The 12,827-nt window shown below is 60.1% G+C and overlaps 2 protein-coding genes across 7 annotated transcripts in view; both read left to right on the top strand.

The window, feature by feature from the left end:
- LOC125093508 (uncharacterized) overlaps positions 1 to 2,909 on the top strand; it is a 69,635-nt gene extending 66,726 nt beyond the window's left edge. For 4 of the 5 annotated variants that reach the window (XM_047718789.1, XM_047718788.1, XM_047718787.1 and 1 more), the window contains 2 exons: positions 58 to 149; positions 381 to 2,909. In XM_047718789.1, coding sequence (XP_047574745.1) covers positions 58 to 149; positions 381 to 1,095 — 807 coding nt within the window. In that variant the 3' untranslated portion in view covers positions 1,096 to 2,909. The remainder of the gene's footprint in view (positions 1 to 57; positions 150 to 380) is intronic. The other variant, XM_047718791.1, reaches the window with a different exon arrangement.
- A 4,704-nt stretch (positions 2,910 to 7,613) lies between these two features.
- SORCS2 (sortilin related VPS10 domain containing receptor 2) overlaps positions 7,614 to 12,827 on the top strand; it is a 420,986-nt gene continuing 415,772 nt past the window's right edge. The window contains exon 1 of one of the 2 annotated variants that reach the window (XM_047718782.1): positions 7,614 to 8,090. In XM_047718782.1, coding sequence (XP_047574738.1) covers positions 7,614 to 8,090 — 477 coding nt within the window. The remainder of the gene's footprint in view (positions 8,091 to 12,827) is intronic. The other variant, XM_047718783.1, reaches the window with a different exon arrangement.

Below are 12,827 nucleotides of genomic sequence, written 5' to 3'. Positions count from 1 at the left end.
ACCCAGGTCCCAGCTCATCATTCAAGACCTGCTCAAATGTATTCTTCTCTTTGCCAGCACCTCAGGCAGAATGAATTCTCCCTTCTTCCTTCCGCCGTACTCAGCACATATTTCCATAATAACCTGCATTCTCCAGGGCGCTCGTGGCGGTAAGCAGGAGGAAAGAACTACAGGGTCAAGAAGTTGGGGGTGAAACTGAATTCATCAACGTCAAACAGACGGTTAAATTGCAGAGCTTTTCCGTTCCTTACGCACGTGAGCCCATGAGAGGGGTGGTCAGCCAGCTGTAGGGCTTAGACCACAGATGCTCTTCTGGGGAGCGCCTCCTGGAGCTCATGTCCTGGGGAAGTCATAATGTTGTCCTTCCCCTCGTTTTACAGGTGGGAAACTGAGGCCGAGTGCACACGGCTGCCAGAGACAGAGGCACATACTTGCTGGGGACTTAGCACTGCCGTCTGGTCCCCTGCCCACCAGCGTCAGTGGTTACTGCTCAGCCCCCCTGGGCCTCTCCCTTCAAATGAAGATACTCCTCACCCCAGCCGGGCGCTTGGGGGATGGCGGAAGACTTCCGAGGGGATGGTCGTGGACCATCACCTCAGAGACGTGCGTCACACAGACGGACCTATGGCAGGTCATTCTGTTACTCTCCCACGTGACGACCTTCCATCAGCGCGGTCCAGGTGCGCTTCTGAGCTCTGTAGAGACACTCCTCCCCCTGCTAGACAGCCTGGGACTTGGGCTGTGACTGTTCTCAGTGGATGTGGGGAGACTGAGGCACAAAGACACTCGGTGACTTATGCAGGGAGTCAGCCTTCAGGCCCCAGCCTGACCCCCACTGTGAGCTCATCGCCCCCCAGCACCCACCTGTTACAGACCGAGGTCTTCAGCCTGGAGGGCGAGTCTGAGGAGAAGCAGGGCCCACCAGAGCTGACTATGCCCCTCCCCTCCCCCACGTCCCTCACAGATGTGTACTGGGCCCCTCCTGGGCCACGCCCTCTGCATTTGGCCTCCACGCAGAGACTCTGGGCCCCTACCCTCTTTCCCAGCTCCCAGGAATCCCCAGGGACCGTTTCTGGTGTTGTATGTCCCTCTTAGGTCCAGCCCTCCTCTCCTCTGCCCTGCCTGCTGGAGTGACCAAAGCGGGCTCTGGCCCCTGCAGACTGATGGGGAATCCCTTCTCCCAGGGTCCACAGGGGCCATTTTCCAGGGTCTTCCCTGATGATCAAGTACCAGAAAGCTCTAAGGAGCTGAGGGCTCACTTCTCAGCAGCTGGCCTGCGCTGGTCAGAGCCAGTCACTGTCCCGCTCCCTGTCCCCATAGTGCTTTATGTATGTACACAGGTGGGGAGCAGTGGGGCTTGGGGCTGGCCCCCTGGCCTGTGCCTACCTGCCACGGGGGATGGGGGGGGGCATTGTCATTCTGGGAACCCTAGTCTCAGTGGATGTCAGTGGAGATGATAATCAGCCCAGCCCCGTCCCAGCCTCCCAGGGTTGGGGAAAGATTGATGCACGCGGAAGGTGAGGCAGAGAGGAGGGTGCCCCCGGCCTACCCCTCCCATTGCTGCGGACGGAACCCTGGCGAGCCCCTTTTCCTTTTTATGCTGTGCCTCTGTTTCTTCTTCCAGGAAAAGGACATGATGATGAAGCCCATCCTCCGGTCAGCTTGGGGGCCCGCACTTTGCAAAGTCACTGGGGCAGAGCTGGTGTGACACCAGCCGCTGCTGGGGAAGTGTCCCCAACATGGGCCACACTGAGGTGTCATTGACCTGCCTGCCCCCATCACTACGGCTGACTTCCCAGAGGCCAGTCCCAGGTCATCCCTCAGACCCCGGCACCACACGAGATGCTCTTGGGACCAGGAAGCCCCCCAGTCGTCACTGCCCTGCCCCCCACCCCCAGCCTGCACTCTGGCTCCCTGGAGCTCTGTGTCCATGTCCTCACCTGTCCCCGACTCTGCCTTCCCCCAGGTCATCACTCATGCCGGTCCTTCTGCCGGGAGCCCTCTTCCACTCCCTCCACCTGTTTACCTACCCAAAGATTGATTTGTTCCCTGCTGTCTCCCCGGAGCCTCGAGCTTGGCACGTGATGAGCTTGGCATGTGATGGGGCTCCACGGACACCCGGTGAAAGGAAGGGGGACACGAGCCTGTCACACTGCATCAGCCGTGTGAGGTCTGCGACTGGGGGCAGCGGTTGCCATCCCCGTCCCTCCCAGGAGCCAGCCTCCAGCTTGGCCGGCCTCTCATACATGCAGGGCTGGGCTGGCCCGTGGCTACAGGGTTGCAGGCCAGAGGAATCCCTGCCCCCACCAAGAAGTGACCACACCCCACCGTCCCTTAGAGTGTCTCATCCCCAGAGTGGCCACCGCCTTCCACCTTGTCTCTCCATCCCTCTACGGATCAGAGCAGCCAGACCACCATCTCCCTGTGGGGCCTTTTCTTCCTTCTCCATCTAGACACATTTCTCTCTGGCCTCCGGGTCACACTTCTGCCCCTGGCCCCAATGCATGTCCTGAGCAACCTCCCCCCCCAATTTGGCACCTTCCCCATGGCAACCGGATAATGTCCCGCAAGCTGTCCCCTCCAACCCCTTGTCATTTGCTGGAAGGCATTAGGAGACGTCTCTGCAAGGCATCACAGCCCCCCACCCTACACCTGGCAGCTTCCTACCACCCCCACGCGGCAGTTAACCCTTGGCCCCCACCCCTGGTGGCTTTCCCCCAACATCTGGCAGCACCCCCACAGCTCTCCCCACAGCCCCCCCTTCCTAACCTGGCAGCTTCCCCAGCCCCCCCACCCCTGTGCCTTACTGTCCTCACCTGGCAACCCCCCGTGCACCTGGCAGCGCCCCTACATCTGGCAGCGCCCCACCCCCACCCAGCTGTTTCCCACCCCCCACTAAGCAGGTGCAAATTTCTTAGTTTTTTTTTTTTTTTTTTAAGATTTTATTTATTTGACAGAGAGAGGTCACAAGCAGACAGAGAGGCAGGCAGAGAGAGGGAGGGAAGCAGGTTCCCTGCTGAGCAGAGAGCCCGATGCAGGGCTCGATCCCAGGACCCTGAGATCATGACCTGAGCCGAAGGCAGAGGCTCAACCCACTGAGCCACCCAGGCGCCCCAAATTTCTTAGTTTTGCTGGAGGCCAGGCCAAGGGCACAGCACAGGGGAGAGGCTCCCTGCTGTAGAGTCTGGCCCCCCCAACAGCCTGTCCCCTCAGTCTCCCTCCTGCTGGTGCCCCCAGCGTCCCTGAGAGCATTGCTCACGGAGTCCTTGACCAAGCTGAGCTTTGTCACATGTATCAAGACACATTAAAATATTATCACTAGAGACCTTTGATAATTTAAAAAAGCCTGAGACTTTTAATGAGGAAGTGGTCGGATTAACAGTTGGAGAGGAGAAGCACGTCTCCTTTTTGGGTGGGGGGACATTGCTGCGGGGTGAGGAACCCAGGCTGCATCTTGGTTTGGGCTGGGGTTCAGCGGGGACCCCCACTCACCTCTCAGGGAAAGCTCCATTTCCTGGATCCAACCACATGCCAGGCGCTTGGCATCTGGTCATTCACGGATGCCCATAAGGAGCCCTGCGGGGTCCATGGCACGCTCTGGCTGCTCGTGGAACTCCCAGTGAGTTTAGCGAGGGCTGGATAGTGGGCCCCAGACACAGAGGTCAGGAGTCACTGGCATTTTTCTAAAGTTCTCCCATGTGGTTCTCAGAGCCCAGGCCTAGAACCACCGGGTTAGCACAATGGCTCTCAAACCTGGGGATGCGTCGGAACCACCATGGGGCTCGTTAGAACCCAAATCCCAGGGCCCCCATCTCCTTGTTTCTGGTTCAGAGGGTCTGGGGTGGGGTCTAGGAGTCACGCATTTCTAACCAGTTCCCATTAAAGCTGATGCTGTGGTCCAGGGATGACCCACAGAGAACCACCGAGTCCGGGCAGTGCTGGTGGGGCGATGACAGATACAGAGAGAGGACAAGTCTCCCACGGGACACCCTAGCTGGCACATGGGGATGCGTCCCTTTGAGTTCGTCGGAGAAATTACTGAACCCCTGTGTGCCTTCACCTTCATCCTCAAAGTGGGGAAAACTGTGGCCTCCCAGTGTAAGTGCTACATAGATGTATGCTAGATCGATGTGAGGTTCAATGAGGTCTTCCTTCTGGAACAATCCCAGGCCCAGAGTAGGCTCAAGTCCTAATTCTGATTATTTTTGTGACTGTCTCCTAAAGGATCAGTTGAAGGGTGTCCCCCTCTGAGCAGCCTTCTTCCCTCAGCCCCACATAGGGGGCCGAGCCACTCTTTCTTCCCGGATGGCGTGGTCTACCATGTGTCTCCCCCATCCCACTGGGGGCCCCCCACAAGCAGGGGCCAGGCGTGATGGGGTTCTGGAGCTCAGTGCCCCCCATGGAACCTGGAAGGAGGAGGCAGTGAGGGAGGTGGCTGGGGCTGCTTTCCCCCTCTTAGGATGTTCTGTCGTGAGCAACCCAGCTTTACAAACCCGGAGCGTGTTTGATACCCCATACACCCAGAGCACGGATGCCGGACCCGAGTGTCTGCAAGCACGGGGCCTCCGCCAGCATTCACACCCCCTGCCACCCCGGGGGGGGGGGCACCCTAACGCTGCCCCATGGTTTCCCCACGCTTCTCTCCAGCAGCATGCCTGGCTGTCCCCTGTTCTCTTTGCTTTCTGCACCCAAGTCCCCTGCTTTCCTGACTCGGTCACCAGTGAAGGTGAGCATAGGCTCAGCAGATGCTGGAGTGGGCTTCCCTCCGTCATCCTCCCTAAGTCCCTCACTGCCTGCCTGGGCCCAGCCCCTAAGGCCTCTCTCCACCTGGACAGGAGCCTCCTAAGTGGCTCCCTGCACTGGTCCTTACCGCAGCTGGAGACATGGCTCCGGAATGTCGCTGGTCTCACTCCCCCACTTAAAACCTTCCAGCGACTTTGCACCAGCCTGTGAATACAAATCAGGCCCCCTGCCTGCCTCCCCTGAGCGCCCACACCCTCGTGGACTTGACTGTGGCTCTCCTGCTCCAATGCCCTCTGGGACAGCATTTCCCACTCTCCTCCTCTTCCGCTGCTTCTCCTTCTGGGCTCAAAGTTACCCGGCCCCTTTGTGACTCTTCCCTCTCCATGTGGTGACCATCCGATTTTCTCCTGGGTCCTCAGTCCTGTCTGAAATGAGCCTTCCTTGGGACCTGTCTGCACAAGGACGGGAGCTCTGCACCTGCCCCCCAGGGAACTTATCCGTTTCCTTGTCACCGTGTCCCCTCGCCCGGCAATGTTCGACCAAGTGACCTCAGGGAGTCCCCACGTCTCTGAGCTTTGGATTCAGAGAAGGGCCGGATCAGTCCTGCCCTTTGACAAGCCCTGCAGCCTTATCCAGGCAGAAGCAGCCAGCCGACTGTTCTGGAAGAAGCCGGGTGAGGCGTCCGCCACTCCACCCACCTTCCAGGTCTGGACTCTCCTTCCATGCGGTCGTGGACCTTCACCAAGTCACAAACAAAGTGGGCCTTGGTGTGAGCCTGCGGCGGTGGCTGGTTGTGCCCGTGGTGGAGAGGCTCCATCTGAGCCTCTGAGGGGCAGCACGCCTGTGAGCCCAGTGCCCTGACCACAGGTAACCACATGGGGCTGTGGGAAGGACGCCATCGTGGGGCCAGAAAACCCGGGCTGGAATCTGGTCTCTGACCCGCTCTGGCCTGGGGACCTCGGGCATTCACGGCCTGGTGGAGTCTGGTTCCTCAACTGTGGAAAGGGGACCATCACATGCACCCCACAGCCTGGTCGTAAGAATTACCTACAATAACCTGCAACGTCTCCTCTTGCCCCGGGAATGGGGACCAACCCCCTCGCCCTCTGCCCCGGGCCCCAGGGACAGTGTCCAGAACAGAGTAGGTGCTCAGTCACTTGTCACAGTTTATCTTGGGGACAGTGCTTAGGGGCTCCCTTTTATTAAAACAAGCGAACGGGTGGGGAGAGAGCTCTGAGCCTGTGTGGCTGGGGAGGGGTGATGGGGACCGGGGTGTGGGGAAGGCCTGACGGGGCACCAGGTCAAAGCTGGGACACGACCCAGCCCTTTCCGGACCTTTGGCCCTGCTTTCCCCGCCAGGCACGGTCTGCCCTGTGCCTTGTTTGAAGTTTCTTTCTGGGCTCCTGTTACCCGGCTCCCAGGCTTGCCTCCCTCAGCCCTGCACTGACTGGGTTCTGCTCCTTTCTGCTCCCTGGGCCAGAACACGGGCTCCCACAGCTGATGGCTTCTGCATCCCTTCCCGACCCCAGGCCTGAGCTGGAGATTTCAAGTCTGACATGTTGGGAATTGACACCACGAAGGGGGAGGGCCAGGGCACATTCCAGGGGTCACTGCCACATCCCACCTCCTGAGGCTGGGCACAGACAGCCATGGCCCTGGGGACGCTCTCTGTTATTGGATATGACTTCCAGCTGAGCCTGGGGTGGGGGGTGGTGAGCCAGCACCAGCACACAGGACACTGGGCGCTTTTCCTCTTGGGGACAGGAGGGAACCCACACTCTCCACCCTTCCCAAATGTTTGAGGCTTTGCTCCTCTGCCTCATTCGTGGTTCTTTCTCTCTGGAGTGAAGATACCCAGCTGGGAAGCAGGTGTGGCACAGGGCCTCCTGATTTTTACCAGATGCAGAGGTCTCTGGGGGAAGGATGGAGACAGGCTGGCCCCCTGTTCCCACCCCCACCCCCCAGCCTGGCCCAGGATGTGAAGCTGGCCCGGCCTCAGTGAAGTTCCCACTCCCGTTCTCCTATTTTCCCTAAGGCCAATGTGGAGCACAACAAAGTTCTATTGAAATCTGCCTAAAGTAGCCCATGACCTCCGGTGGCGGCTTCATGGGCTCTGGCTCTCTGTGGCCTGACCGGCTGTGCCCTGGATGGATCCTTGTCCTCACACCCACACCCCTCTAAATGCTTCCGCACCCAGGTGCCTGCCCTCATGTTCAGAGGCTGCCTGGTTGGGCCAGGGGCAGCCTCAGGGCCTTTGCAATGCATAGAGAGGCCCCTACGTGCTGTCTACACTGCCGGCTCACTCTTCGGAGGCCCCTGCCAGAGAACACCTCCCCACTTCCACTCTGTCCTAGTTCGGGCTCTCTGGAGTTCTCTCGTCCCTAAAGGTGTTCTCTGGGGTGCAGGTCTCCCGGGCTGTCAGCTCCAGGGCCTGGCACCTGGCACCTGGCAGTGGTTCACCCCTGTGCCCCCAGGGCCTGGAACGGTGCCTGGCCCCAGTAAGTGCTCAGTGAGTACAGGAGGAAAGGGAGGGAGGAAGGGAAGAGGGCAGAGAGGAGGGCAGGAGCAGGGGAGGAAGGGGCAAGGGAGGAAAGGAGGAGAGGGCTCTGGGGCTTGGCGCTCCCCAGGACCTGGGTTCAGGCCCTGTGCGGGTGGGCGCTCGCTCGGCGGGCGCGAGGCCGGCCGGCAGGTGGCGGTGCGCCCTCGGCTGCGCGGGCGGCGGCGGAGCGGCGAGTCCCCTCCTCCCGCCCGCTCCCTCCCCTCGCCGGCTCCTTTCTCTGCGCTCTCGCTCGCGCTCCCCAGCGCCCTCCCGCTCGCCCGGCCGCGGTCTCCGTCGCCCGCGCCCGCCCCGCCGCCGCCCCTCGGCGACCATGGCGCCCCGGGGGCCCCCGCGCTCCCCGAAGGGCCCCGGCCCCGCCGCTCGAGCCCCGAGCCCGGGGGCGCCGCCGCCGCCGCCGCGCTCGCCGCGCTCGCGGCCGCTCCTGCTGCTGCTGCTGCTGCTGGCCGCCTGCGGGGCGGCGGGGCGCTCCCCCGAGCCCGGGCGCCTGGGTCCCCGCGCGCTGCTGACCCGGGTGTCGGCGAGCCCGCCCACGGGGCGCGCGCTGCCTGGAGGCGGCGAGGACCACCAGGCGCGCGGCGCGGAGCCCGGCGCCCCGGGGCTCGGTCCCGCTCCAGGTCCCGGCGAGGACGGCGCCCCCGCCTCGGGCCAGGGGCGCTGGGCGCGGGCGGCTCCAGGGGCCGGAGCGGCTTCGCGGGCGCAGGTCTCGCTCATCAGCACGTCGTTCGTGCTCAAGGGGGACGCAACGCACAACCAGGCGATGGTGCACTGGACGGGCGAGAACAGCAGCGTAAGTGACCTCCGCGCGCCCCCCGCGGCCCCTGTCCCGGACCCCTCGAGGCCCCACTTCCGGACCGCCCCGCGGTCACCCCGGGCGTTCTCGGCGACTTGGGGACGCGAGTCACCTCGGCGGCGCCCCTACTGGACTCTAGCCACGGATTTCTTGGGGGAGAGGTCCCCAGATATGTGAAGACCCTACCTCACAGGGTTCTGGGACCCCGAGCCACCTCGGAGGCGCCCCCAGTGGCCTCCCGATCCCAGGTTATGGGGTGGGGGTGTCTCCCGAGGCTTCGGAACCCTGGTCCCTAGGTCACCTAGGGTCCCTCCCGGTCCTTTAGGACCGCCCCAACTCGGTGTTGCGCCCGGACCGCTCTCAGACTCCACCCGGTCCGCTCAGCGTTGTGTTCTGGGATTTTGGCTGCGGGAACCTCTCTACCCAGGTCTGCCCGGGACCCGGCTAGTGGTCTACCCTGGAGCTCGCTCCACGAGCTCCAGGAATTCCGCGGTCCGCTCGGCGTGGGATTCTGGGACCCCCTGTCCGGATTCCCCCAGTGCGACCCGGGGCTGCACCTGGAAGCTCAGGGACTGCGTACCCACGGAGTTGGGCGCCACGCAGCGCTCGAGACCGGCGGCCGCAAACTCCCCGCCCTCCCTCCACCTTCCCCGTACTCTGGAAGTTGAGCTCCCCCACCCTGGCCACATCTATTAGGGTCCTGGGTGCCTCCTTCCTCCAGCGCTGCGCTGTGGTTCCTATCCCTCTGGATACCGGTCCGTTCCTTTTTTTTTTTTTTTTTTTTGTGGTTCTTGGAGGTTGGCCCTCATATTCTTCCCTTGGGGAGCTGCCTCAGCCTCCTTTTTCCCCCAGGACAGATGACCAATGATCAGGCATGGGTCGTCTCCCAGCTGCCCTGGTGGGTTATCCCCAGTTTGGGAAGAGAGCAGGGAGGTGGCAGCTGTTATTGGGGGGGGGGCTGTTGTGTGGGGAGTAGAGATGGGACTCTCTGCTTACTCCCTGCCATCGGTGTTGACTTAGGTCTCCCCAGAGGCTGACCCCCACCCCCGCAGTTCTTTTCTTGGACAAAGTTCCGAGGAGGCAGCATGGGGCCAGCACCCCTGCATGCTTTGGGAGTGGAGGGATGGGCATCTGTGAGCTTCCTTACCCAGGAAAGGGGTGTAACATGGGCTCCAGGCGCTTTTACCTTTCTCTGTCTGGCCCTGCTGGGCTGATGCGGGTGGGGGCGGGGCGGATTCTGCCAGAGAAGGGAGGGGTGGGGGTTGAACATGTTGGGCCACCCTATGGCTTCTCCAGCCGAATCCTGGGGCAGCGCATCCAGGGGGCAGTGCCCGTCCCCCACCGGGTCATATCTGTCACCTCCAGTCAGACTAGAAGCGTTGGGTGGAGGCGGGGGGGGGGGCTGTTGAGTTGATGCCCAGGAGGCCAGCAGGGGGCGCTCAGGGAGCCAGGTGGAGTGGGGGTTGGGGGAATGGTGCCTGTCCGAAGGTAGCAGGCTTCCCCCTCCCTTGAAGAGCCCTAGGAGATGGTCCCTGTCTGCATGGTGAGAGCCAGGGGGGACCCCAGCTCTTGATCACTCCCCATCCTGGTGGACAACCCCCCCGCCCCCGCCCCCGCCCTCTGTGCTGTAAGCTCTGACTTAGGGACCTAAAGGTAACGAGGAACCCAACATTTCCGGGAACACATGAGCATTTAAGGTCATCCCCTAGAGCCCCACTGTCTCAACTAAGCCCCCTACCCCACTGGCTGAGGGGGATGCATCAGCTGCTGACCCACTTCCTTGGTCATTTTCCCTTCCTGGGTCGGGCGGGGAGGTGAGGGTGGCGAAAGGGAGAGGGAGGAGGTCGGGGGTGGGACCGGCACCTCCGGGACTCACCGGCTCCCAGCACCCACCCCAGCATGAGTACAGAGCCAGAGGGCTGCGCACCTTCCTTGGAAGGGAGTGAGGAGGGGTTGGGCCCGTGGGGCTGGAGTTCTGGGGTGGGGGTGGGGAGCATCAGAGGAGCTTCCCTGACTTTGCTCCCTGGGGACTCAGGCTCAGGTGCGTGACTGCTTTGTAACCAGGAGGCTTGTATCCTGGCTGCTAGAGAAGGGGGCTTGGGAGGGGAGGGGATCTGGCTGCTCTTTGGTCGGGGAGGGACAAGAGGTCCAGAACAGGAGAGGTGTGTTAAAGGCTGGATCTCTCCTCTGGCCCTCCGCAAAGGGGAGGGCAGGGATAGCATGTAAAAAGCCAGGCCCAGCCTGGCACTTAGCACACACTTAGGAGGCAGAAGGCAGAAGTACCTTATTCCCATCAGGGAGTGTTGTTGGAGTAGCAAAGAGAAGGCAAGCTACATGGAAATGTCGACCCAGGCATTTGGCTCCAGCACCTTCTCACTTCTGCTTCCCTTCTCCCGCTCACCCATCCTCTGGAATGGGATGTTGAGGCCAACTGCATTCTCTCTGGAAAAGCAGGTCACCCTCTGGCCCGGGGATCAGGTGGTACCTTAAGAATTTCATCTTGCCTGGGGAAGGCTCATATGGAAAGGGAAAGCCGAACCAAGTGCTTACATGAAAACGTGTTTCTAGTTGTTACTTGTTCAGTGCACAGGTGGCGTTGTTTTCTGGGCACCTGAAGAAGGTCTTAGAAATGTGCTTTGCTCCCTCTGTTCTCAGCGGGCAGCCACGGGGCCAAAGATATTAGCCGAGACATTCTGCACTTGAATGCACCATTTTTACCGGCACTTGAAGGCATGATTGGCTACAACAGGGAAGAAACAAACTTGAGGCCGATTTGCAGAGCGGAGCCTTTCACAAATTTTATTTCGCTCCGTGTGTCTGGGTAGTGAGACCCCGGAAACTGTTCTTTGCAGATGTGGCCCCCAGCAGCAGAGGAAGTGTTTGCTTTACCCCAGCAGGTGTTTTCAAAAATTAAAAAAAAAAAAACAAAACGTTTGCTGAGAGGGATAGGCTTTCTGAGATAGTGTTTTCGAGCGTCTGCGAGGAGTCACAGGATTGCAAGAGACAAGCCCTTGTCGCTGAGCACTGGGAACCTGTGTGCCTTTTCCTTCCCACGGCCTGATGTCTTCCTGCTCCCATGGAGATAGGGAAGCCGGCTTGCCTGGAAGTTCAAACACTGTCTTTCCGTCTATGGAGCTGTAGAAATGAACGGTTAAATGAGCTAAATGAACGTTTCATCGTTTCATCGGGACCACTGGGCATTGCCTTTGAGGGATCCAGGAGGGGCTTTGCCCCGAGGCTCCAGGTTTCGCTTCTCTGGAGCTGCCGCTTCTGTGTACTGTTTAGCTATGGCAGGGTGTGGCACTTGAACTAGCTTTGGTGCCTTCGCGGCACTTGAACGTGAGCTTGCTGCGACTCGACCTGGTTGGTTCAGTGTTGTCCCCACTGTCAGTAGATGAGCATCTCTCCCTGTCCCCCACCGTCCCCATCCTCACCCCCTCCCCCATTTTGCACATTTGCACCGTGCTGTGCCCACAGGGCTTGGGATGTCCATGGGACATGGGAGCTGTGTACAGAGGTAATTCTGAGCTGGTGATCCACATTCTCTGCTCTGGGGTCTCTAGGATCCGGTTATTTGTGTCTCTTTTAGACCCAGGGAGCCAGAGCTCCAGATGGAGGGTGTGAATTGGGTCATGACAACTTGCCAGATGTCACGTTCCAGGAGGGCAGGTCCATTAGTGTGCTCGGGCACACTCAGGCAGCCCAGACCGGGTGGCTTCAATGACAGAAGCATGTTTCCTCCTGGTCTGGAGGCTGGAAGTCTGAGGTTGGTTCCCTCACGTGGTCATCCTCTGTGTGTGTCTGTGTCTAGATCTCCTCTTCTTCTGAAGACCCCGGTCAGATTGGATCAGGCCCACCTGACTGGCCTCATGTTCACTTAATTTGAAACTTTTAAAAGACCCTCCGAAGTACAGTCCCAGTCAGAGGGGCTTGACTTCCATGTATGACGTTTGTGGAACAGCCCACAGTGGCGGGGAAGGGGTCTCTCTTACCCTTTTGTTCATGGAGTGGTAATGTGGTGGATCTCAGGGTGGTCCGGCAGGAGAGAAGGGAGGGACACCAAAGGTAGGGTACAAGGGGCAAGTGCCATCTTCCCTGGTGGGGAAATCAGGGGAGGCTGCCTGGAGGAGGTGGTATCAGAGTGGGCCTAAGGAATGACTAGGGGAGGTGTATGGGAGATGGAGAGGATCACTCAATGGGGAGGAACAGCATGGACAAGCTCTGAGATATGGAAATTTAAAGGTGTCTACCTGTTGTATAAAGACCGTGGATGCATTATGCATAGAGATGGATCAGAGGGAAGAAGTTTGGGGAAAACAGGTTGAAGTCAGCTCCTCAGGGAACCTAACGTGAGGCTGGAGAGCCCATGGGGGCGGGATGAAGTGGTGGCTTTGTTTTGTTTTACTTGGTTTGAAGGTTAAAAGCTTTTATTTAGAAAGGCCAAAATGATTGTGGGCTAATTGGAATAGCTAGGTTGTGCAAGAAATGACTTAATGACTTGAAAATCCCCTTTCGATGTCCCCAAAGAGTTGATTCCTTTATATGTGCTTTATTCTTCCTGTGGACCTCCGACCTCAGGGGGGTCAAGCAGAAATAGGGCTTAGGCTCCCTGCCATCGTTGCCGGGCTCTGGGCAAGGCGCTGGACCCCTGAGCAAACCAGCAGGCTACTGGGGATGGTGCCCGGGGAGGTCGAAGCTGTGGAGTGATCCCAGTTCCTGCCACAGGGTCCCCTC

The sequence above is a fragment of the Lutra lutra genome, chromosome 2 (genome assembly GCF_902655055.1).
Source record: "Lutra lutra chromosome 2, mLutLut1.2, whole genome shotgun sequence".
NCBI lineage: Eukaryota > Metazoa > Chordata > Mammalia > Carnivora > Mustelidae > Lutra > Lutra lutra.
Note: the sequence above shows the minus strand (reverse complement) of the source record. Positions and strands in the feature narration are given on the sequence as shown.